The sequence below is a fragment of the Podarcis bocagei genome (assembly GCF_964188305.1).
Source record: "Podarcis bocagei genome assembly, chromosome: 2".
In the NCBI taxonomy this organism is placed as follows: domain Eukaryota; kingdom Metazoa; phylum Chordata; class Lepidosauria; order Squamata; family Lacertidae; genus Podarcis; species Podarcis bocagei.
The window spans coordinates 23,565,221-23,591,622 of NC_138126.1; the positions used below are offsets into that span (position 1 = coordinate 23,565,221).

Here is a 26,402-nt window from a genome sequence, read left to right on the forward strand (position 1 = left end):
ACGATATTTTAGCTATTGCTCGCAGCTGTAAGGTTGATAAAAGCTGGTGAGGCAAGAGGCACATTTTACCTACCACCTACTGCAGGAGAGGCTCCCCAAATCAATTTAAAGTTCAGCTCCACAGACTGCCTCACTTTTCATATAGTAAAAACCCTTATTTAATTCAGGGGTGGGGAATCTCTGGCCTTCCAGATGATGTTGGGACTACAACTCCCATCATCCCTGATCACTTGGGCTATGCTAGCTGGGCTGGGGCTGATAGGAGTAATCCAACAACAGAAGTTCCCCAGCAGTGTTATTAAAAAACGGACTTTTAAAATAAAAAGAGTAAGATTAAAAACCCCTTTTTATTTCAGCGTTCACTCAAAATTAGATGACAGAATTTGAGGACAGTTGCAAAAGAATCCTAGTGTACAGACAAAAATGTAAACTGATTATTTTATCTATTTTACATCTTGTAACTATTTTATATATGCTTCAAGACATCACTGCTCATAATATTATACAGTAGTACCACATAATGTCACAGGTTAACATGAAGAGAGAGATCTACAATCAAAATCTATTGCAGGTAATTATCACACCAGTCCTCCTCGTTTAGAAAAATAAAGAGTGCCTGGATAACCCAGTCTTGAGAGGCACAATCCATAAGTATTATTATTTATTTATTTAGGCCATTTAAGTCCTAAGGGGAATCGGATGAATTACTTAAGTGCACCTCCAGTCGATTTCATGGGGAATTCGAGCGGAGGTTTTAGCTGTGCACTTTTAAACCCCAGTGTCAGTTCTGACTTGCTGTGTCCACCTGAAGCAGAAAATAAGTAAATATGTATCTTCTCAGTTGCAAACAACTACAACTACAAAAACCAACCAGGCAGCAAGAGTTTGTTATGCCATTGTGGTGAGGAAACGCACCGATCGTCTGGCAGGTGGATAAGCAGGTTTCATGGCATGCAGTTATGTTCCAATATATTTCGACGTCAGATGTACAAGAAGTGCTAAAGCTAAAGAACAGTATTCTGCCACCTTGTGATAAAACTGGAGAAATCAAGAGATATATAGCCACACCGGCAGCATATCTCTTCTTTCTTGTATCTAAAAATGCAAGAAGGGCCTTTACGCTCGCCAGAAGCTCGGCCCTGCCCTCACCGGTCCTGGAAGGAGCCTTCAAAAAAGTCCCATATGCTCACAGACTTTGCACCTGTTCATTGGGGGAGATGCGAAGTCCAGAGCACTTGTTCTTCAGATGTCCCTTTTATGAAGAGGCACGTAGTAAGACCATTGATCCCCTACTGGTGAGGCTCGCTGACCTCCTGGAAAAGCAAAAATTTGACCTTTTCCTGTTAGGCAAAGATCAGAAGATGGTCGCCAGATTTTGTGTACAGATCTGTAGGCGCAGACCATCTCCCAACTCAAACTACAGTGGTACCTCGCAAGACGAATGCCTCGCAAGACAAAAAACTCGCTAGACGAAAGGTTTTTCCGTTTGCGATTTGCCTCACAAGACGAATTTCCCTATGGGCTTGCTTCGCAAGACGAAAACGTCTTGCGACTTTGTTAAACCGTTAAAACCGTGCTTCGCAAGACGAAAAATTCGCTAGACGGCAAAACTTGCGGAACGAATTAATTTCGTCTTGCGAGGCACCACTGTAGTTCGTTAAGAAAATCCCCAAACTCGGTTCTATGGGTGACTCTGGGTCAGCTCCCTGCGGCTGTTTATTGTTGTACATTGTTTTTAAATTTATTGTTGTACAACGTTTTAATGGTTTGTTTTCCTTCTGTGACTGTACCCCCAAGGGTGTTTTATAAGCTGGTCTCTGACCGTAATAAATTATCTCTCTCACCTTGTGATGCAGAGAACCACAGGTGTAACAATGTGAAGCATAATCACAATCACTTCACGATAACAGGGGAAACCTGTTAGGGTTGTTTTAAAAATAAATAAATCAAATCGTCCCAGTCAAGCATGGATCTGCTTGGGGAACAGTAGTCCCTGCTGCAATTCAGAACACGCATATGACCTCCTTACGTTTGCAATAGCCGGGGAATATTCCTCAAAAGCACTTCTGCGGCTGGTTTTAAATGGGTTCTCTGGTCCGCCTAAACAAATAGCTGTACCCTTGGAAGGAAGCATACTTTCCTGTGTGTTTCTCCTCATATGCTGCAGTCAGTGCCTGAAGTCCTGCTCCAGATCCCTCAACTCCATGAAGCACAGCTGGTGACAGCCAGACTATAAAGTTATTTCCAACCAGGTGAGGGAGCTCAGGCGCCCATCACTGTAATGTTTCAGGTGGCGGGCAAAAAACACAGATGTTTACTAAAGTTTTCAGCTGGCTGTTTTTATTTGCTCTGGTTTATTCCTGAGACTGTTTCAGGCAGGCACCCCAAAACTCGGCCCTCCAGATGTTTTGGGACTACAACTCCCATCATCCCTAGCTAGCAGGACCAGTGGTCAGGGATGATGGGAGTTGTAGTCCCAAAACATCTGGAGGGCCAAGTTTGAGGATGCCTGGTTTAGGGTGTTGTTGTTTACTGGCTGTTTTGAAATTATTAGTTTTTCACACCAATACTTTGGTCTTTTGACTGCAGCTATGGATGGGGATTGTGATGTATTTTACTACTGTGTGGAGCTTGGATAAATAATAATTTTAATAACTTTGTTATTTCTACCCTGCCCATCTGGCTGGAATTGTCTTGTTTCTTTTGAAAAATTAAGCCGGATGGAGGTTTTCCAGATAAGAAAATAAATAAGTTAAAAAATTAAGATATTACATAATTCTCTTTTGAAAATAAAAACAGACTACTGTAACAAAGAATATTAGTGTTTTTTACCACTCTGGCCACAGCAAGAAATAACCAAATCCAGAATTTATGCTCGTCTTAATCTTTTAAAAGCAGCATTTAAAAGCACTGGAAGAGAGAGAAACATAATCTGTTGGTATTCCTTGTGGGACCACTGACTGCTGCTGGTAAGTACAGGCAAATTAATTATCTTTCGCCATTAGAATATATTAATTCTATGAGAACTGGAGCATTTCTTGTCTCTCGGTTTAAATATTAAACAATTAAGAGTTTCCTTCTACAATAACCCCAACGTCCTCGTTCTGCAGTGACAAGTTAGCCGATCTCCCTTTTATTTTCCATGCATCGTTTCTACCTTGGCCCCTCCAGCTTCACCAAAGGCAGTCTCCTTCTCAATCAGGCCTTGGCTATGCAAATTGAGAAGGGAATCTGCGATAATCCTTGCTGTCCTCTTCTGATAGCCTCCAGAGGTCACCATCAAAATAGGGATTCTGTGTTTCCTAGCAGCTCTGAACACAATTTCATCGCGATCGATAATCCCCTGCAGTTACACAAAAAAAGGAAGCACATTGCTGAACTTCATTGTGGTTCATAAACCATTTTAGCTTATGGTTTCATCATAATGTATGCTGGAGTAAATAAAACCATTTTGGAACCCAGGGTGATCAAGTCTCCTCTTCAGTCCAGACTCGGACTTTGATTTTAGAGGAGATTATACTCTGTGTGCTACGAACCTGAGGTGAAATAGCCAGGCCTCCTAAGGGGTCACCATCCAAGATGTCCGTTCCGGCATTATAAACAATGATGTCCGATTTTACTTCGTTCAGTGCACCTTCCACGTGCGTTTTTACTTTCTGAAGATACTCTGCGTCTTCTGTGCCCCAGTCCAATTCAACTTTCCGCCTTATGGCTCCTGAAAGTTACCATGAATCATATATACAATATTTGGGTGTGGAATAAAGGTAAAATAGTTTCTGATATTGAGTCAGACTTCCATTACAAGCTCTGTGTTATTTTAGTAATCAATAGGTGGGACTTGTTTCCAGGCTTATCAGCCCCCAGTGGCTGGTGGTGTGGCAGGAGAGCCCCCAGAAGAGCATGGAATGGGGACGGAATGGAATGGGCAGGGACGACGACACATTTTGTCTGGATAGCTACCATGTTTGGAAGAGCGCAACCTTGACTTCCACCCATGGGGTGATATTCAACTATGTTTTACACAGAGAAGGCCTGCTGAACTTAACAGCCCTGACTTAGTCACGCTCATTATTTTCTGTGGGTCTATTCTAAGTAAAGCTTCATTGAATGCCACCCAAAGTAAATAAGCTATAAGGTAAAGGGTAAAGGAACCCTGGATGTTTAAATCTAGTCAAAGGCGAGTATGGGGTTGCGGTGCGCATCTCGCTTTCAGGCTGAGGGAGCCAGCGTTTGTCTACATACAGCTTTCCGGGTCATGTGGCCAGCAAGACTAAACCGCTTCTGGCGTAACGGGACACCGTGACGGGAAACCAGAGCACACGGAAATGCTGTTTACCTTCCCACCACAGTGGTACCTATTCATCTACTTACACTGGCGTGCTTTCAAACTGCTAGGTAGGCAGGAGCTGGGACAGAGCAACAGGAGCTCACCCCATTGTGCGGATTCAAATCGCCAACCTTCTGATCGGCAAACCCAAGAGGCTCAGTGGTTTAGACCAGTGTTTCCCAACCGGTGTTCCGCGGCACACGAGTGTGCCGTGAGACATCGGCTGGTGTGCCGCGAGATGCCTGGAGGGAGGCGGGCGAGTCGGGCGGCGAGAGGCGGGGCGGCGGCGGCGAGGAGAGGCCGCGCCTCCTGCTGCTGCCTGGCGCTCCTCCTCGCAGCCGGCAGCGCTGCCTGGGCGCCTCCGCGCGACTCTGCCTCGCTGGGTTTGGTCTCCCAGCAGAGACGGGTCACACGCGCACCTCCCTCCCTCCCTCAGCCTGCGCGGAGGGAGAGCCAGAGAGAGGCATCGCTCCTGCGCGGCGGGAGAGGGAGCAGCTGGAGCGATGCCCCAAACGAGCTGAATTCCGAGCGAGGGACTGAGGGGGGAGGGAAAAAACTTTCACTTTCGTGCGTCCCTCCCGGCGTGACGCTGCGCGCTGACGTCACGGGGCGGGGCTTTAATGGTGGTGTGCCGCGAGATTTTTTTTCAGTAAACAGGTGTGCCGTTGCCCAAAAAAGTTTGGGAAACACTGGTTTAGACCACAGCACCACCCACATCCCTATAAATGAGCTACAGCAAAGTACAAAAGACGAGGTCCAATATACAGTGGTACCTCTGGTTACGAACTTAATTAGTTCCGGAGGTCTGTTCTTAAGCCGAAACCGTTCTTATCCTGAGGCGTGCTTTCACTAATGGGGTCTCCTGTTGTGCGCGTGCCTCTGACGCGTGATTTCCGTTCGCATCCTAGGGCAAAGTTTGCCACTAGGAGCAGCTACTTCCGGGTTAGCGGAGTTCATAACCTGAAGCATTCATAACCAGAAGCGTTTGTAACCAGAGGTAGCACTGTATCTTATAAAAATGATGCAACATCAAATATTTTATTATTGATTTCTTACATTTACTTCCCACCCTTCTACCAAGAACTATGCATGGGGTGATGCGCACTGTTATTCCCTTCCTCTCTTGCTAAAAAGGAGCGTGACGACCTGGGCTGCAAAAGAGGCTGGGAGATGATAAGTGGCCCAAAATCAGTGAACTGAGCCTCACAGTCATTTGGACACTGGGCTCTCTGGTCCTAGTCAAACCATGACTAGCCGCTTCCTTGCTGGACTAGCAGTCCAAAAGCATCTTGGAGAGTCACAGGCTGGCCATCCCTGGGAGAGATATTTGGATTTTTTTTAGTACAATGTATCCTGGTTTCCCTTCCCCATTCTAGTCAAGCTAGTAAAGGGTAAAGGGACCCCTGACCATTAGGTCCAGTCGTGGCCGACTCTGGGGTTGCGGCGCTCATCTCGCTTTACTGACCGAGGGAGCCGACGTACAGCTTCCGGGTCATGTGGCCAGCATGACTAAGCCGCTTCTGGCGAACCAGAGCAGCGCACGGAAACGCCATTTACCTTCTCACCGGAGCAGTACCTATTTATCTACTTGCACTTTGATGTGCTTTCGAACTGCTTGGTTGGCAGGAGCAGGGACTGAGCAATGGGAGCTCACCCCGTCGCGGGGATTCGAACCGCCGACCTTCCGATCAGCAAGTCCTGGGCTCTGTGGTTTAGCCCACAGCGCCACCCACATCCCTTTCTAGTCAAGCTAGCATCCTCCAAAGGCAAGTCAGTCCTCCATGGTCACCCGAGACGGGTGCCAACAACAGCATCCATGTATTCTCCCCACTTTTAAAATCTGGAATAAGAGTGAGCCTAAGACAGCAGAGAGAAAACTTGGGAATGCATGTCCCAAGTTTCTAAAAAAGTTTCATACCACTTTCTTAAAAAAACCAACACCCTGTGATCCCAGGGATGTCTCACACAGAGAAGATTTCAAATATCTGAACAGTGCAATGGGGGGGGGGGGCAGCAAATAGTTTCATTCACCAGAGAGCAACATTTCAATTGTAAAAAGGGCAATTCCTCTATTGGCAAATTTTATTTTGAATTGTTTTAAGGTCACAAAAGCTGGGGAGATCACCCACTTACGTTTAGCAAATCCATCTCCTGGATAAATATACCTGTTGTAAACGTCCATAATATACACTCTTCGGTCATCCATAAAGTCTCTTTCATGGCCATTTCCCTGTAAGTTTACCAACACTCAGTTAATGCAAATCAAGCCCAATTAGTGATTAACATAGATTAATGGAATTTCACTATTTGTTTTTGCTCCTTACAAAAAGAGTGCACAGGGTATTATAATGCTTATTATGCCGTAAAATAATATGCAAATATGAAGATACAGATATGGATATAGGCACACATTTAAAAGTTTAATACACCCAATGTTTTCCTTATCTTCTCCATATACTATAACTAATCTGTCAGATTTCTTTTTTTGGGGGGGTCTACATACAATTTAGATTCAAAGTGGTATTTTCCCATTTTTCAAGCCTCATCTTCTCAGAAGTTTTCTATAACAGTGAATACAGTGGTGCCGCGCAAGACGAAATTAATTCGTTCCACAAGTTTTTTCTTCTTGCGAGTTTTTCGTCTTGTGAAGCACGGTTTCCCATAGGAATCCATTGAAAATCAATCAATGCGTTCCTATGGAGACCGTCCGGGGAGAGAGGGGAAGGCGCGCGCCTTCCCCTCTGTCCCCTCTTTTGAAGCAAGGGGCGGAGGGGAGAAGATCGCTTCTCCCCATTGCCGCCCCTTGGTTCAAAAGGGGTCCGGGGAGAGAGGGGAAGGCGCGCGCCTTCCCCTCTGTCCCCTCTTTTGAAGCAAGGGGCGGAGGGGAGAAGATCGCTTCTCCCCATTGCCGCCCCTTGGTTCAAAAGGGGTCCGGGGAGAGAGGGGAAGGCGCGCGCCTTCCCCTCTGTCCCCTCTTTTGAAGCAAGGGGCGGAGGGGAGAAGATCGCTTCTCCCCATTGCCGCCCCTTGGTTCAAAAGGGGTCCGGGGAGAGAGGGGAAGGCGCGCGCCTTCCCCTCTGTCCCCTCTTTTGAAGCAAGGGGCGGAGGGGAGAAGATCGCTTCTCCCCGTTGCAGCCCCTTGGTTCAAAAGGGGTCCGGGGAGACAGGGGAAGGCGCGCGCCTTCCCCTCTGTCCCCAGAGATTGCGGGGCTGGCAACGAGGAGAAGCGATCTTCTCCCCGCCGCCCCTTGCTTCAAAAGAGGTCCGGGGACAGCGGGGAAGACGCGCTGCGCATTCCCGCTATCCCCAGAGCTTGCGGGGCAAGCTTCGTTTTGCGAAGCAAGCCCATAGGGAAATTTGTCTTGCGAAGCAACTCGAAAATGAAAAAACCTTTCGTCTCGCGAGTTTTTCGTCTCGCGAGGCGTTCGTCTTGCGGGGCACGACTGTACTTAAAGACTCGTTTTTCAGCAGATCATTCAAATGATGCAGTCATCAAAACCACTGATCCTTTGCTTTCTCTGTCTTCTATTTGTCAGCTCATTTATTGCAACTTGGTTTCTTTTTTAAAAAAAAAAAATTATTGAAGATTTTCTGGGTTTACCAAAGTATGTGTGTTGTCTCTTTTCTCAGGTTGTGAAGTCTTTTCTATATACAGTGGTACCTCAGTTTATGAACTTAATGCGTTCCGGAAGTCCGTTCTTAAACCAAATCGGTTCTTAAACCGAGGCGTGCTTTCCCTAATGAGGCCTCCCGCTGCCGGTGCCCTTCCACCGTTCAGATTCCGTTCTTAGACCGAGCTAAAGTTCACAAACTGGGACACTACATCCGGTTTTGCAGAGTTCATAAACCAAATAGTTCGTAAACAGGACTGTTCGTAAACCGAGGTACCACTGTACCAGTTACATATGACGTGAGACATTAGTGTTGTATACAGAATAAGGTTGGGGAAGAAGAAAAGCGGGGAGGGGGAGAGAAGTGATAAACTTGTATTCTTATACTTTTGGGAGAGAGGTTATGTCTGCATCACTTGCGTAGGTTCGCTTTCTGTTTATTATATTTCCTTGGTGGTGAGAGAGGTTGGGTGGGGGTTTTATAGGAGGGAGGTGGAGAAGCAGTTCAGTTCAACCCCAGCTGGTATAGATCACTTTAACTTCACAGTCCTTACCATTCCCCCATTCTATTTAAAAGCCCTGATTTCCCCTCCCTTCGCTTCCTGGCTGCAGCTGAAACACAAGCACTGTAATGAAAATTTCCTTTGTTTGCTCTGCTCCAAAGGAACGAGGCCTTTTGTGCTCAACTTACAATGAGCCAGAGAGGTGTGCAAAACAGGGAAGCAGTATATATCACTGCTCCTGCAAAACTCTCTTTAGGTGGGGAGGGAGAATTAACCCGAGGTTTCAAGTTGGCTTCAAGCAACCCATAATTAACATTAACAACGGTCTGTCAGTTCTGACAACAGGACAACCCATGGCTAAGCAAAGACAGAAGTGAAAGCTTCCTTGCAGACACAATAGAGAAGCATTTGAGCCCAAGGCACATTCATCTCACGCTATAAACCAGGTTCCCCCAATCTGGTGTCCTCCATATGTTTTTGTCTACAACTCCCAGCTGCTAGGAGAGGTGGTCCACAACACCTGAGGGTCAGCAGGTTCAGAAATGGCTGTGCTTGTTATTGCACATCAAGAAGGACTTTGATGAACTGGCTGTATTATTCCCAGAAACAACTGTGTTTTGGCCCTCTCTTCTGAAAAGAAGAGCGTGGCGTGGCAGTCATAACCCTATAGCTATTGACAAATCCAGGAAACTTTTGAATCGTGTGGTGGCCCGCAAGCTGCTATATATGAATGGCCACGTGATTGCACACCCTGACATCCCATTCAGCGATGTGTTTCCGTTTCGTGACAACTGCGTCCGTCTTTCCGATCAAGGGAATGATGTGTGGTTGGCAGACATCATGAGAAGTACAGTGGTAATTCGTTCCAGAGGTCCGTACTTAACCTGAAACTGTTCTTAACCTGAGGCACCACTTTAGCTAATGGGGCCTCCCGCTGCCACTGTGCCGCCGGAACACAATTTCTGTTCTCATCCTGAAGCACAGTTCTTAACCCGAGGTACTATTTCTGGGTTAGCGGAGTCTGTAACCTGAAGCATATGTAACCTGAAGCGTATGTAACCTGAGGTACCACTGTATTAGGAATTGGTTGCAGCAGTGAGGGTCTTGGTGGCGAGCCTTTTGACTCGGTTGGCGGTTAGGCATTGGAATATGTGTGCTGTGTTGGAGGATTGGGTATGGGCCCCTCCTCTTTTGGGTATTCCATTAAAGGAATCCGGCAGTCGTGGATCCTGTCCGATGCCCAGCTGGTGGCTAGGGCGATGGCACGATCCCAGGTGATGTTATGGAGAAGCTTCCAGTTGTATTTGCATCAACTAGCTCCTCCCATTGGTTGTTAACCCTGATATGACTCCCAGCTGTGCGGGGTGGAGTCTGGTATTGCTGTTTCATCCAATGCCTAAGTCAATACTACTCACTTGCTGTAACCAATAAAGGTTGTGGCCTAATTTTGCCCATTAACCTAAAATAATGTGCCCTTGTGTCTTATTACCGTAGATTCTGCGTATTAGGCGACTGGTCGTATAAGACGACCCCCAACTTTTGCTGTTCAGTTTTAGAGTTTTAGAGTTATAGAGTTTGAGCGCCGCCAGGGGCAGAGCGCGCATCCCTCCGCTGCCTCTGCCATCGCAGCAGCAGCAGCCCAAGGCGAGGTGGGCGGGCGAGCGCCGGGCGAGCGCCGGGCGAGCGCCGCGCTCGCAAGGACTTTCCGCGTCCCCTTCTGTGGGGAGGGAGGAGGAGCGACGGCAGAAGGGGTGCCTCTGCTCATTGCCTCCCTCTCCTCCTTCCCAACGCGTATAAGATGACCCCCGACTTTTGGGGTGATTTTCCAGGGGTAAAAAGTCATCTTGTACGCCGGAACACACGGTATACTCCTGTGCGGGCTGCTGGTCCTCGACTCACAACTCCCAGCTGCTAGGAGAGGTGGTCCACAACATCTGAGGGTCACTAGGTTCAGAAATGACCGTGCTTAGCTACGGTTTAATACATTTAATACATTTTCTGCTTCTGGTTGGGGTTCTTTGGGCCCCTGTCAATATGTGCAATATGCTCCCACTGGAAGTTTGACCATTTCCCTATTTTGCAGATTTCAAAATTTCCCCCAAATGCCACTCCATTATCATAGAATCATGGAATTGTAGAGTTGGAAGGGACCGCAAGAATCATCTAGTTCAACCTCTGTAATGCAGGAATCTTTTGCCCAACGTGGAGCTGAAACCCACGACCCCAAGATTAATAGTCTCACATATCAAGTTTCCTATATATGCTTTGCTTTTGCAATTCGTTCAGTATAAATCAACTTACTTTGTGGCACAATGCTGCCGTTACGTGATTCAGGAGTTCTGTTTCGAATTAAACTTTTTGCATTTGATCACTCACCTGATGCGCATCCAGGTCTATGATAGTTGCCTTAGAAACTCCTTCCATCCTTTCAAATAAAAACTGGAATACAGAGAAAAGAAATAAAGAAGAAATTGATTTTTTTATTTAAATCGGATTTTTTTTTTTATTTAAATCAGATTTTTAAAATAAAATGCTTTTGGAGGAAAAATCTTTCTAAAGATGGTTTTCGATTTAAGTTATATTATATTATATTAATCGGGAAATAAGGATTTGTTTTAAGTTTTTCATGTGTGCTAAAACTCAGTCTAAGTTTAAAAAAATTAAAAATCGCTTAACCACATCAGTTAACCAACATGGATACATATGCTATAATGTTATTGTTTTAGTTAAATAAATTGTTTAAATTGTTACTAATGATTATTTTTCTCCTTCCAATAAAGTGCAGCAGAAAAGTTGTCCAAATATAAAGTTAACTTATTAAACCTCACAATAATTTCAAAATTATCTATCTATGTATTTCTAATAGTATAACCAAATCAGCAAAATTTTTATATAACTGTAAAAACTACTCTGAAAATTTATTATTCCAAAAATGAAACCTTCATCTGGATGCAAATATTAAGATTATACCAGCAAGGAGTCTTTCTGTTAAAAAAATTATTTTAATCAAGTCTTACTAACTAGTGATTTAAATTGTGATTTGAATCGATTTGATTTAAATCAAATCCACCCTGATCCAGACTAATACCGTATTTTTCGCCCTATAGGACGCACTTTTTCCCCTCCAAAAATGAAGGGGAAATGTGTGTGCGTCCTATGGGGCGAATGCAGGCTTCAGGAAGCTATCCCCCCAGCCGCGCAAGCTCCCAGAGCGATGCCAAAGCTGCGCGCAGCTTCGCCATCGCTCTGGGACCCGTTCTGGGGGCTGGGATCGGGGGAAGCTCCGGCTTCCCCCGCCCCCAGCCGCACAAGCTCCCAGAGCGATGTCGAAGGCGCGCGCACCTTCGCCAGCGCTCTCTGACCCGCTCTGGGGGCTGGGGAAGCTCGGGCTTCCCCCACCCTCAGCCCCGCAAGCTCTGGGAGTGATGGCGAAGGTGTTCGCCAGCGCTCTCCGACCTGCTCTGGGGGCTGGGGGCGGGGGAAGTTCGGGCTTCCACCACCCCCAGCCCCTGCAAGCTCCGGGAGCAATGGCAAAGGTGCGCTCACCTTCGCCATCGCTCTCGGACCCTTTCTGGGGGCTGGGTGTTGGGGAAGCTCGGGCTTCCCCCAGCCCCGCAAGCTCCGGGAGCCACTCTGCCTCCCATTCTGGGGGGGGGGGAATAATTTTTTTCCCTTTATTTCCCCCCAAAAAATCTAGATGCGTCCTATGGGCCGGTGCGTCCTATAGGGCGAAAAATACGGTAAGTCCTTGGAAACATTTCCATGAGATTCACACTATTTACTTGTCCATGGATAGGTTCCAAAATAGCTTTTCTCTGGCTCTCCTCAGAGATTTTGGTGCTTTGTTAAATGGCTAAATACAAGGTCAGTGTTCATCCATCTGGGATCTGTCACATTTTACGATGATTTAAAGGCTTTAAGCAATAACTTAAAGGCTTTAAAGGAAGCTGTAGTCTGTGGCTACAGCTAAACAGGTCTGGCCCCAAGCAATGAGAGACTGCCTGGATCACCCCAGCTAAACCCAATTCTCTAGCTTTGGGCTGCTGCGTTTATGATTTCATAGGACTTCGGATGAGAGTTTCTGTATTACTGTGTCCATCCCTTTCACTGAAATCAACAGCATTCCAAGTAAGACAAAGTCCTCCTTCCTCGTTGATTCACTGTTAGGACATACCTATTGTACTAGGATTACAGCAGCTTTCAGAGATAGTACTCCGTTTCCACACGCAGCACTATCTGATTCATTAATAACAAATTTAGGCTACAGGTATATGCTGACGTTTGTTAAGTTTATGCAAAAAATAATAATGATGATGTTGCTTGCTGAAATATACTCCGAGTCGCAAAGTGATTTCATGCTCTTTATTCAGCTCATAGTGGTGAGGAGGAATGAATAAATGTCCCCTCAAAGTATCTGCTTTATATACATTATTTACACAATGGGCTGCACATGATTGGCTAATTCTGGAATTCTACTGTAAGCCAATCAGGTTGTGGATTCACTTATATCTGGAGCATGATTGGGTGGTTCCTGCCAACCAATCATACTGCTGCATTGTTCTAGGACCAATCAGACTGCTGCATTCTGAATCCTATTGTTCTAGGACCAATCAGACTGCTGCAATTTGGATCATAGTCAACTCAGTACATAACACTTGCAGTGGATCTTCCATACCTTTAGAGCCAATGAGATATCAGCATATGCACAAAACCCTCCACCTTTATCACTTGAGCAGTGATGAAAGCCACCACCTGGAAAAAGAAACAGTAAATCTGAATACTGTATTTAAATAAACTACCAGACACCATGGAAAACACAATTGTGATTATATAAATATGCAGCTGATGAGCAGATTGTTTTATGAGCCATGCTTCTTTAACCAGCACCGTAACAACATTAATGAGCAAACCCTCCATAAACCATACACTTTTCCCCGTTTGTCCTCCTTTTTGTCCTGCAAAGGACAAAGCTTTGAATACCTGGGCATGTCTAAACTCTCTTTGCTCCTATGTGTTTAAAAGAAGAAGTGGGAAATGGCAGCTTCTCTAATCAAAAGAAGCTTCAATATCCTTTTCATTATCAGACACAGGAAGGAGCTGGCTTGTTTAAAAAGCAAGCCTCGTTAAGGTTAAGCAGAGTTTGCCAGCCTGGAGGACATAGCAAACTGCAGCTCACCATAAGCAGAAACCGCTGAAATCCTGAGTCGCATCGGAGGACTAGGGAGCGGGGAGCATGCAGGCACAAGGTTATGCCACTCTGAATCGTGGTTCATCCTATGGGTCACCAATGCGGTGGCCATGGGCACACATGCGCCCCAAAATATATTCCCTGGTGTCTGCAGGATCCCCTCCTGCCCCTGCCCCACTGAAATTAGGCTTGCAAGAAGCCTTCTATTGCCATAGCGGTCAACTTTTCCCTTTCCTTGCGAGGAATCCTATTCAGAATAAGGGAATCAGATGTGGCCAGTGAAGACTAAAGAGGAACAAACCGGGGCAGATATAAAAAATGACCAGAATGTGGACCAAAGTTTTTGCCGAGAGGCATTGAAAGAGGAAGAAGATACATTGCTACTCACCAATATTAATTGCCCATCCTCTCTCAATGGCCAGTTTCCCTGCCTTCAAAAAAAAATGAAAAAGGGGAGGGGGAAATCATCATTACTATATTATTATATTATATTATTATTATTTTCAAAATTCATGCAACAGAGGTGTCCACCTTGTATCTCAATCTGGGTGTTTTGAATTGTTATATAATATACCCAAATGCTTGGAAACTTGAATGTTTACAAAACTAAAGCATGCTGGATCAGACTTTCCAAAACAAGGCACAGAAAATATTATTATTAATAATAATAATAATAATAATAATAATAATAATAATAATAATAATAATATCTTTATTGTCATTGCCCCCTTCGGGGACAACGAAATTACTTGACTGCTCCATAAGAACACTAATTAAACAATACAGTATAATACAGCAAGGAAGATTAGATGACTTTCAAAGTCCGGGCTTCCCATTCAGGGCCGAGATCGCTCTGGAGAAGAAGCTGTTCTTAAGACGGCTCGTTCTTGTCTTCATCGTCCTGTATCTCCGTCCCGACGGCAGGAGCTCGAAGAGACAGTGACCAGGATGCGATGGATCTTTTACTATGTCCAGTGCCTTCCTATGGCACCTTGTGACATAAATCTGCTCTAAGGTGGAGAGTGGGCAGCCAACAATGCTCTCTGCTGCCTTAACAACCCTGCACAACCCCATCCTGTCCTGGTTAGTACAGCTTCCGTACCGCACACATAAGCCATAAGTGAGCACGCTCTCAATGGCACAGTGATAGAAGGCAAGCAGTAGTTTCTGCGGAAGATGGTTTTTCCTTAGTATTCTCAAAAAGTACAGTCTCTGCTGCGCCTCACTTAAGTGAGATCAATTATGTTTCCTCCTGAATAAATACACTTATGAACAAGCTGTGGGGGAAAAGATGCGCTTCAGATTCAAAAGCATGGAAAAGCACAGGTGTCAAAAAGCAAATGTACTGTAAGCAAAGCAAACCAGCGACTCTCACGGTGTCCCATAGTGTTTCTAATAAATATAATAACCCTACAGCCATGGGAGTTCAGGCACCTGCTGCTACCGAGAACAGTGGGACCTCAGGTTACATACGCTTCAGGTTACATATGCTTCAGTTTACAGACTCTGTTAACACAGAAATATTACCTCAGGTTAAGAACTTTGCTTCAGGATGAGAACAGAAATTGTGCTCTGGCGGCGCGGCAGCAGTGGGAGGCCCCATTAGCTAAAGTGGTGCTTCAGGTTATGAACAGTTTCAGGTTAAGAACAGACCTCCAGAACGAATTAAGTACTTAACCCGAGGTACAGCACAAAAGCTGATGACATCCTATGAAAAACGTCATTCAGCAAATCAAGAAGATTGTCCCTATTCTGTGAAATGAACTCAGGGAGTCTACTCTGAAACATGGGTCAAGGTTGTAGAATCTGTCCAGCAAACATAAATAGTTAAGTCATTCAAGCCAGAGCAGAAACGCCATACGGGGAAGTTATTAGAAAGCAGTTTTCTGGGCCTGATGCTGAAAACACATTAATGACAAATAATTTCCCCCTTCTTCCAGATCTAAAACCCTCTCATTTCTTATGCTACCTGGCTGGATGACACACCCTGAAAATACGGACATCCACCTTTACCGTATTGGCCTGAATATAATCCACACCTTTAAAATTCAAGGGGGGGGGGAGGAAAAAAAGACAATACCCGAATATAAGCCGCTCCCTTAAAATTCCACAGGCACTCATACTCGTTCCATTTTACCGTATGTCAAGCTGTGATATTGCCAGTGTTAAGTAATGAATAATGATTATTTTTTTAAAAATCCAGTTACATTACTGGCCATTGTATCATTCACCATAGGCAGTTCTGAAATGTGAACTACAGAAAACATTTTTTTTTTAGTTTTAAAAATGCTATTCATTTAATCTGATGAACATTTGAATTTGTATGTATTTCAACTATATGTAATAGCCTTGTGTGTGTGTGTGTGTGTGTGTGTGTGTGTGTGTGAGAGAGAGAGAGAGAGAGAGAGAGAGAGAGAGAGAGAGAGAGAGAGAGACCTTATTCTTAACAATTCTATACCCTTGGCCATATGGTGTGATTTTTTAAATTTGTTTTTACAGAAAGTAGCTTTAATGCTTTATACGCTTAAAGTACCTAGGCCTATACAGTGATGTGTAACAGCATGTGAGGTGGCCTTGATTTAAACAGTTGATGTTTCTATATTTTTATTTAGTGCCAGTAACTGGTTTTTGCAGCACCATTCAATGGTACAAGGCGCCATTTACCAGAAATTGACATACTGAAATATATTATCATATAATGATAATATATTTAATGTTAATGTGGCATTCATCTATTTCAAATGAAAATTCTCTAATATTCTCATTAAATGAGAATATTCTCCAAAAGATTATTCTCGAGAACTTCACATCACTAGATCTGGTATAAGAAAGCTTCCTACATTCCTTCCATCGAAGATAGTTTTGTCCTTTCGTAGCACGTAGGCCAATGGGCATAACTATTTATAGACCTAAAAATTATAATAATTAAATATGTGTACTGCCCTTTTAAAATTGCTTTAGAATTAGAATCAAGAGAAGCGAGAGAAAATGAAACAAAATATTTACCATTATTGTTCCTCCAGTTTGAGTTCTCAGGGGCCTCAGCACCTTTCTCTGAACAAGGAAATTGGGCAGAAAAAGAACAGGTGGGATTTCTGTAATTGTCGCCACAACAAAGGACCACTGGAAAGAAAACAAAAGATTACGGATTAGTTGCTCTCAGGGCAATTCATGTCTACCCAAAAGTAAGCACTGTTGAGTTCAATAGGACTCGCTCCCAAGTCAGCATTTACTGGTGGGCAGCTTAAATAACTGATTCATTAGCAGCACCATCTAAACATGTCTACTCAGAAGTAAATTCATCAGTGTTGCAAATAGGACTTACTCCCTAGTATGACAGTTTAGGGTTCATTTCTGTTCATAATACAGCTATATGCGAAGCAAAAATGTGTGCATTTAAACAAATAATAAAATTACAAAAAGCACCAATGATATCCAGGAAAAGTGCAGATGAGCAAAGGAGAAGAGCAGATTAAATCGCTATATGATACAATCTTTTAATTCAGATCACTGGACTCGGAAATAAAGCAGTCATTGCTGCTCTTTGATAATGCTTTGGAATAGTTATGCCCAATCTCAAAATAATTTAGAAAACATAAAAAAACCAGAAGAACGTTAACTACGAAGGCAAAAGTACAGAGCAACAATGGATAAGGGCAATGATTTCAGTGCCATAATTAGCTAATGCGGGAAAACAGCACACTGAAAATGACGGTACAACAAATAACTAAACTGTATTTCATATTCATAGCACTTTCAAGTGTACAGCAAAAGCGCAAAATGATTTCTGGAATACCTCTTCAACGCTTTCCAGTATATGATTCTGTAAGCAGTACAAAGAAAGTTGGAAGAAAATATATTCAAACATCTGGAACAACTCACAGCCATAACTAAACTGCAAACTCTACGGCGTTTCAGAGAGTGGTTTGCGATGCGACTCTTAAGCACTGAAAGGTTTTCCTGCCAATGTCGCAAATTTGGTCTGGGATGACGTACTGAAATATAATTTAGTGATATATTTGGGAGAAGTATTAAATCTATATGGCAAATTGTCTTGATAGACGTCCCACAAAAGCAACATGAGTTTTACCATTTTGCATTAGAAGCACTGCTACTAACCTACCCAAACATTGTCTCTTCATAGGGAAAAATAACCAGTGTGGTATACACTGAGAAATATTATTAGTCTGGCTTGATTATATGGCTAGGATAAGCACAACTGCACGATCAGAGTTGGGAATGGGTTTCTTCTCCTATCTTAGACAATGCCACTGGTGTGGAGGCTGGCTAAAATGAGGGTTAGTCTAGTTAAAGGTCTAGGAAACCTGGGAATCTCTGGTTGCTTTTTAATTTCTCATTTCCCTTCTACCCACCATATGAAACAGTACATAACCAGTTCTATTTCTGCTTCCATTGTAGGACATGGAGGTAAAGGATCCCTGGATGGAGGATAAGGGAATGGCCAAGACACAAATCTTGCTGCTAGCTCCAAAGCAAAAGCAAAGTCCAACTGCTATTATCTGGCTATTGACACCGATTCCTAAACTCAAAATCAAATCCAGACACAAACACACATAGCTGTCAACTTTCAGATTTGAAAATAAGGGATCAGCAGCCTCGAAAATAAGGGATCAGCAGCCTCACCTGTCCCGGGGACGGTCTACGGGATATCTAACAATCTGGGATAGCAGCGGGAAGCAGCGGGAAACGGCGCTGGAATAAGGGAATTTCCCACACACAAAAAAGGGAAGGTTGACAGCTATGACAAACACACCCCAGTAAAGGACAGGCATTGAGAAATTAAAAGCCCACTGTCAGTCCCCCAACTTGGCATAGGGAGAATAACAGCAGTCCTAAAATCGCATCCATGAAATGCGGAACTTTACTCTTCATTAGGAAGAAACAAATGCAGCTCTTGGGGGGAAAAACTTTCAAAACAAGGAGCTATCGGAAGTCAGCATAATTTGCACGCAGGCCAGTGCAAATGTAATACTGCCTTGTCTCCTTCTCAAACTTAAGCAATGGCTACACACAATTCTCCTTTTGCATGAACTTCACCCTTTACTTCATTTTCTGAATGAACCAGAGTTAGCATTGCACCTACAGAAGCATTTTCTCTAAAGGTGGTTAAATCAAAACCAGAGTTTACAACACAATCAAAAGTGGAGTTGCACAGTCCTTAGGCTAAAGACTATTAGTAAAAAAAACAAAAAATCTGGGGCATGCATAACTCTTATTACCATTCACAGGTCCAAAAATGGAAGGAAGGAAGGAAGGTGTGAGTGAAAAGGATGTCTTAACTATGGTCTGCACTGAGCCCGAGTGTTAAATAAATGCAAATTTAGCAGACTGGATTTCCACTGTCTGGAACTAAGATAGTAGAAAGACATAAAAAGGACACTGTATAAACTGTTAAAATGTGAGCATAAATTGTACATCTGTTTTAGGGATTTTAATCGTCTTTTCTCATCACTGAGATTTAAAAACATGCATGCAATGAAAAGTTTGCATGCATAGAGAATGCACCCCTGTAAAGGATAGCATTGGGCTCTCAAGTAAAAACCATCTTTGGGAGATTCTCACACACCTACGTTTTGCACCTGTATACGAATTACGGGCAATATAATTTAAGTGGTGTTTTAAAAGATATCATCTGAAGAAAAATCAGCCAAATGACACATGGTCTTGCATTCAGCAGAATCTCAGTGATTTAAAAAAAAAATATCCTTTTAAAAAAATCAGCCCAATTTGGCTGATTTGGAGTAGCAGCCGTGGTGGGGAATCTTCCAGACATTTCAAGCAAGAAATGCACACAGTTAGCGAGAAGGCCAGGAACGGGACCCAGTAAATGCCAAAGACATGGAATGGCAATAAAAAAGGCACATTTTAAGAATTATAAAAATTGTACAGTTAAAACCACAACGCACTCCTGGTTTCTGTAAATATTCTACAGTAAAGAGGAAAGCAGTATATATCAGAAGGGGATTACGTTTTCCCCAAAAATGTCTGCAATGTAATACTGAGTCATGCAAAATAAAATCGATTCCTGCAAAGAGTCACAACTGCTTCAAGACCGTCACCTAAAAACCTGAATGAACTTGAGGTGAAAGACAGGGAGAAACTTGGTGGCTCGGAAACCCTGTGGTTGCTTCAATTGCTCCCAACGTTTTTGTTTTGCTTTGCTTTGTTGGTACTGGGACCCTAGTGATTGTTTATATAAAACCAATTTCAGGAGAGAGGAATTCAACTTCCCTCAACAGTTTTCCATTTAAAATTTTCAAGCCTGGGTTATACAAATGAGCAACTACAACAAGATAGGATATTGCTTTATTTATTGCTTGTCGCTCATGCTTTGTTTGAAAACCAACAGACAGACCAATGTTAGGTTTCTGATGACAGAGTAAACCATAGTATATAGCTTGTTTGAGCCGTGGCTAGGGAGCAGGGAGGAAAGCTGTGCGAGGGACTCCCATGGGAAGATGGAAGCACCCATACAATTAAACTACAGTTAAAAACACGCCGTGCCTTTTGTGACGTGAAAACAAGGCTAGTAACATCAGCTATCTTCTTCTGCTTACTAACGCAACTGGAGAACATCCCAATTCAGATCTTAAGGGAATTGTTCTCTGCATTAAATCAGAGTTGCATTAATTGGTCATATGATAGTTCAATACAAACAAGCCTTTCCACTTAAAGGCAATCAGGTGATAATCTCTGTGAAGCTTTAATATGAAACTGGCTTTTCCAGCTTTCAGACAGAGTTACCAAGAAAAGAGTACAACTAAGGTGTGTCTCTCAATCTAGACACTCACGTTCCTCTTACTGTTGGTCTGTACTGCCATTTGAGTTCCCTAAAAATATAAAACTTCGCAAGGTAAACTCTATCAAAACATAGTTCTAAAATTACATAATAACTTCTTAATGATTTCAGGGTTTTTTTATTTATAGATAATTTGTGGCAGATTTCTATTTTTAATTTTCTAATCAACACTCCTCCCACCCGCCGCTATAACCTAAGGACTATGTTCTAACCTAAGACTTAGGGGGGAAATCATGAAAATAAGAATTCTAAAGCTATGAAAGAAAATGTTTTTGCTGTTTCCTGCTTTATGTTCACTTACATGTACTGAGGATTTTGTTTTCTGTGTGTGCGAGAGAGAGAAACATACAGGACGAGTGGGGGGATCAAAGTTTATCAGACACAAGTAGAAGATACAACACCTTTAATCGATTCAAGTAGCTTCTTGTGTGACCAACTAAAAGGTCTTCTTCAGTTGCTTCTCGAGCTCGTACAATCAAATCATCGGCAATTAGTTTTGCTTCTGAATTGAAAAAGAAAAGCACATGACATCCAACATCTTACGTAAATAAGGCACACATTTCAATACTGCAGAAGCCAGCACATAGGATTTTCCATTACTAAATTAGGCTTCTGCTTTGGTGTAAACTCCATTGTGCACTAAGCAGGAAATGATAGTTTATTCAGGACTGATGGCTATACCACTGCTGCTTTTCAGGCAGTGCAGAACTGCAGATCTAACACACAGAAGGCATACTAATCGTCCATATAAAATGCAATAAAAATACAGTGGTGCCTCACAAGACGAAATTAATTCGTTCCACAAGTTTTTTCTTCTTGTGAGTTTTTCTTCTTGCGAAGCACGGTTTCCCATAGGAATGCATTGAAAATCAATCAATGCGTTCCTATGGAGACCGTCCGGGGACAGAGGGGAAGCGCCACGCGCCTTCCCCTTTGTCCCCAGACCTGTTTAAAGCAAGGGGCGGCGGGGAGAAGATTGCTTCTCCCCGTTGCCTGCCCCGCAATCTCCGGGGACACAGGGGAAGGCGCGTGCGCCTTCCCCTCTGTCCCCGGACCTGTTTTAAAGCAAGGGAAGGGGCAGCAGGGATCGCTTCTCCCCGTTGCCGCCCCTTGGTTCAAAAGGGGTCCGGGGAGAGAGGGGAAGGCGCGCGCGCCTTCCCCTCTGTCCCCGGAGATTGCGGGGCTGGCAACGGGGAGAAGCGATCTTCTCCCCGCCGCCCCTTGCTTCAAAAGAGGTCCGGGGACAGCGGGGAAGACGCACTGCGCTTCCCCGCTATCCCCGGAGCTTGCGGGGCAAGCTTCGTTTTGCGAAGCAAGCCCATAGGGAAATGCGTCTTGCGAAGCGGCTAAGAAAACGAAAAACTCCTTCGTCTAGCGCGTTTTTCGTCTTCCGAGGCGTTCGTCTTGCGGGGTACCACTGTACCAAAGTAATCATAACTGCTGCACACATCAGTAACTATCTACATGGAATTACTTCTTGCAGGTTGACTTTTTACAGAATACTGACACAACACAATTTCTACAAAGCTGAAGACTTTCCGTTCGGCACACACTTTACCTTTCAAAAAATTTATTACTTTCCCCCATTTTCCAGCATCGAATGGATGTAGTTTCTCCAGTCCCATGAATGTAATATTGTAATCTGGAGAATACACAATTGGCCAGCATGTTGGCGGGATGTCGTGGTAGAGTTCTGTCCTGTGAGGCCTAACAGAAATAGTAACAACATCAGATATCCAAATACCAAAAAGGAGAAAACTGTAAACTGTGTTACTTTTATTGTTGTTAGCCGCTCTGAGTCCGGCTTTGGCTGGGGAGAGCGGGATATGAATAACATTTTATTTGTATTATTATTATCATTATAATCATCATTATTATTAAATACATTCCACATAAATATGCCCAAATTATGTAACACAACATAGACAAGAATATTTGTTGCAGACTTCTTTTTCCACTTATTCTTTTGCTCTCCGGAGCACCAGATATGGAATGCCTGCATTATAAGAGATCAAAAGTGAGGGAGGCCAAACCAAACTATCCAATACTACCAAATGCCATTGCTTGTAGCTTTGTTGGGCACAGGAGGCATTCTGGGCTGGGAAAGCCACCCTCTTACATCTCAAGCAGCCTTCAGAAAAGGCCTCTTGTCTTTGGTCACCCACTGCTGGAAGTGCCAACCAATCCGCCCAGCCCACTTGGCTCTGGCCATGCAAAGCCAATGAGCGCAGCTGGCAGGAGCAGCTTGCACATGTGGGACTGTAGAGTGTGGCAAGAGACTTTGCACATGACGACTAGATAGCAGCAGAGTCACAGAATTATAGAACTCGAAGTGACCACGAGGGTCATCTAGTCCAACCCCCTGCAACGCAGGAATATCCTGCCCTGTGTGGGGCTCGAACCCACAACCCAGAGATTGAGAGTCTCGTGATCTACCAGCTGAGCTATGTTCAATAGCTACACACAAGGCTCCTACCTGTCCCTGATGTCCTCACATCCTTCATTCTGTTTTTTCAGCTCATAGGACAGGAGCCAAACGTTCAGTGGTGCCCCGCAAGACGAAATTAATTCGTTCCGCAAATTTTGTCGTCTAGCGAATTTTTCGTCTTGCGAATCACGAAATCCCATAGGAATGCATTGAAAATCAATTAATGCGTTCCTATGGTCAAAAAAAGTCGAAACAAAGCCAAATTTGGTACAACAACAGTTTATTAACTGCTCTTTAAAGTCACACATACTGTAAAGAGCAGTTCAAAAATTGAAGGGAAAATAAATTAACTTTATAAACAAAACATGTCTTTGTTTTTAGACAAAGGAAACAAAGCCGCGAGACGTTTTCGTCTTGCAAAGCAAGCCCATAGGGAAATTTCGTCTTGCGAGGCAAATCGAAAACGGAAAAACCTTTCGTCTAGCGAGTTTTTTGTCTTGCGAGGCATTCGTCTTGCAAGGTACCACTGTATTATAATTTCACGTTAATTGGCCCAACTGCAATTGTAATATATAGGTAAAGGGTAAAGGGCGCTCATCTCGCTTTATTGGCCGAGCTTCCGGGTCATGTGGCCAGCATGACTAAGCCGCTTCTGGCAAACCAGAGCAGCGCACGGAAATGCCGTTTACCTTCCCGCCGGAGCGGTACCTATTTATCTACTTGCACTTTGACGTGCTTTCGAACTGCTAGGTTGGCAGGAGCAGGGACCGAGCAACGGGAGCTCACCCCGTCACGGGGATTCGAACCGCCGACCTTCTGATTGGCAAGTCCTAGGCTCTGTGGTTTAACCCACAGCGCCACCCACGTCCCATTGTAATATATAGCTCCTCCCTAAACATGAGAACATAACAGGAACCTGCTGGATCAGGCCAATGATCTAGTTCAGCATTCTGTTCTTACAGCGGACATGAGTTCAACAGCACGCTCCCCTCCTGGTATTCATAGAACTGTAGAGTTGGAAGGGGCCCATAGAAAACCTTGTCCTCCAGGAACTTGTCTAATCCTCTTATAAGAACACGAAGTGCTAAGTTGTGTATCTGGGAGACATGGTATGACTGGCCATTCCTAATCAAAACTGAGGGCGTAAGAAAAGACAAAACAGTACTGTATTTTAGCCAAATAAATATGTATAGTATTTAGCCTGCCTGAATTAAAATCAATTCCCATTCAGGAAATTTCATTACAGATTATTGTTCCAATTGATATAATAGAAAATGCAAGCATTTTATAGCACAACTCTATGCATATCACTCAAAAGTCCCACTGAGCAATGTAATTTACTCTCTTGTAACAGTGCACAAGACTGCAGCCTCTCACAGAATGTGAGTGTCATATCACAGGGTTCACTCCAAAAATGAACATTTTTAATTTTAAAACTTTTAATTTAGCATTAATTACTGTATTTTACATGACTGGGATAATATTAGAGTGCCGCGGGTGCCGCTGTGGGTTAAACCACAGAGCCTAGGACTTGCCGATCAGAAGATCGGCGGTTCGAATCCCCGCAATGGGGTGAGCTCCTGTTGCTCGGTCCCAGCTCCTGCCAACCTAGCAGTTCGAAAGCACGTCAAAGTGTAAGTAGATAAATAGGTACCACTCCAGCGGGAAGGTAAACGGCGTTTCCATGCACTGCTCTGGTTTGCCAGAAGCGGCTTAGTCATGCTGGCCACATGACCCGGAAGCTGTACGCCGGCTCCCTCAGCCTATAGAGCGAGATGAGCACCAGATTCGGTCATGACTGGACCTAATGGTCAGGGGTCCCTTTAACTTTACCACTTTCTGATGCAACTTTTCATCCTTAGCTAAGAGGGCCGTGAATAAAAATGTTCAAACAGCAAAATAATAATTTTAAAAATGCAGTGCCACATTCTGAAGTTCAGGATCAAGTAAGCCACTTGACGTTTACTTGGCTCAAATAAATGCATTATCTATATACAACCATGCTATTCACAGAACTAAAGGTCTGCTCTTTAACAAGCCTCATCTCCCAAGGTGCAAACCAACTGCTGGTGTTGCAAACCGTCATTACCTAATTATGCAACTGTCACATCATACAATTCCCCATTTGAAATGTTTAACTATCCCCACCCCATTACCTGTTTGTGCACAAACAACACACACACAAACAAACAAACAAACCACCCAATACTGCAGCGAATGAAGGTGACTGCAGTCCTCAAAAAGACCTTACAGGCTCTTAATACTAATAATAAAGCTTTTTTGTTTCGTTTTTAAGGTCTGACATTTTGTCACGTTTTTATATTTTGCTGGAAGCCGCCCAGAGTGGCTGGCTAGGGAAACCCAGCCAGATAGGAGGGGTATAAACAGGGCTGGATTTAGGTTTGATGAGGCCCTAAGCTACTGAAGATAATAGGGCCCTTTATATATCCAGCTGTCCTTTATCAACAACAAACTGTCATTTTTTGTGTTGAATATATGCTATATGGCAATTTATGGACCTAATAGGTATCTAAAGCCATTTGCCACTGTTGCTGTATGTAGGCTTTATTTTGTTTCTTATCTTATATTTTGGAAATGTACATCCTTTTTTCCCTTTAATTTTTTTTGGGGGGGCACAAGAGAGGGGGGCCCTAAGCTATAACATGTTTAGCTTATATGTAAATCTGGTACTGGTATAAATGATATTATTATTATTATTATTATTATTATTATTATTATTATTATTATTATGTTATTATTCCACCCATTGCTTTACTCTCTGGAGTGGAGAGGCTGCAGCAGCAGCACTTACGTCGTTGGCTTATTATGAGGCAGGACAAAAGTAGCCACAAAGAGGTGGTTTTTTTGTGTGTAATTTAATACGGACTAATAGCAGCCAGGCCCGTGGGGGCTGCTTCCCTTACCCCGAGGGGAAGCATCCCCATCCCACCCGGCGCTGGAGGGGGAGGCAGCGAAGCAGAGGGCGCCTCGACCTCCCTCCGCCTGAGCCGTCCCCCGTCGGAGGCAGGAGCGGCGGTCGCTAGACCTGCCCGGGCTCCTCCCTCCTCGCGTCTCCTCCTCCGCCCGGGTCCCACGCAGTCCCGCCGCTCGTTACTCACATGGTGCCCCCTCGCGTGTCCATCTACCTATCTACTTGTATCTATCGACATCTACGGACGCACGCAGGTCCAGGGAGCCCATGCCTCGTTGTTAACTGAGCATGCCCGGCTCCCGCGAGCATGCTCAGAGCCGCCGAGCGAAGCCGCCGCCGCCCGAACCCTCACCTCGCGGAGCTGGTTTGTCGCGCGGCGCGCGTAGGGACGCCGGCCCAAGCGGCCAGTCAACCAATCAGCGCGCCCGTTTCCTGTTTCAGCCTCCGCACGACATCCCTGTGAGGTAGGCTAGGCTGAAGGATAGTGAGGGGGCCAGAGGTCACCCGGTGTGGGGCAGGCTGGTAGAGAAAGGTCTTCAGTTGCATTCAAGCAGGTGAGGAAGAATCTGGGTTGGTTTAAAAATAGTAATAAA

At 44.2% G+C, this 26,402-nt stretch overlaps 1 protein-coding gene and 1 long non-coding RNA gene across 4 annotated transcripts; one reads left to right on the forward strand and one right to left on the reverse strand.

The window, feature by feature from the left end:
• Positions 1 to 2,988: 2,988 nt before the first annotated feature.
• Positions 2,989 to 26,271, reverse strand: HDAC11 (histone deacetylase 11). 3 transcript variants are annotated; one of them, XM_081183328.1, is made up of 11 exons: positions 26,162 to 26,271; positions 22,008 to 22,156; positions 20,851 to 20,951; positions 17,426 to 17,452; positions 16,636 to 16,752; positions 14,018 to 14,060; positions 13,117 to 13,193; positions 10,818 to 10,880; positions 6,461 to 6,557; positions 3,537 to 3,715; positions 2,989 to 3,343 (listed from the first exon to the last, which is right to left on the reverse strand). In XM_081183328.1, exons 2-11 carry the CDS (start codon positions 22,072 to 22,074, stop codon positions 3,134 to 3,136), a joined length of 981 nt encoding a protein of 326 aa, XP_081039454.1. In that variant the 5' UTR covers positions 22,075 to 22,156; positions 26,162 to 26,271; the 3' UTR covers positions 2,989 to 3,133. The 3 variants fall into 3 exon arrangements, with proteins under 3 accessions (XP_081039454.1, XP_081039452.1, XP_081039453.1); XM_081183326.1 differs by lacking the exon at positions 26,162 to 26,271 and adding an exon at positions 25,997 to 26,154; XM_081183327.1 differs by lacking the exons at positions 17,426 to 17,452; positions 26,162 to 26,271 and adding an exon at positions 25,997 to 26,154.
• LOC308581365 lies at positions 7,780 to 10,816 on the forward strand. Its single transcript, XR_014005012.1, has 2 exons — positions 7,780 to 8,975; positions 10,390 to 10,816. It is a non-coding gene; the product is annotated as an uncharacterized lncRNA (long non-coding RNA).
• Positions 26,272 to 26,402: the final 131 nt, after the last annotated feature.

Coding starts and splice junctions, on each gene's coding strand:
- HDAC11 (XM_081183326.1), bottom strand. CDS start 26,019: ATGGACACGCGAGGGGGCACCAT. Junction 20,952..22,007: donor AGTAATAAATTTTTTGAAAG/GTAAAGTGTGTG, acceptor TTTTCAATTCAG/AAGCAAAACTAATTGCCGAT. Junction 14,061..16,635: donor AAACTGGAGGAACAATAATG/GTAAATATTTTG, acceptor TTTTTTTTGAAG/GCAGGGAAACTGGCCATTGA.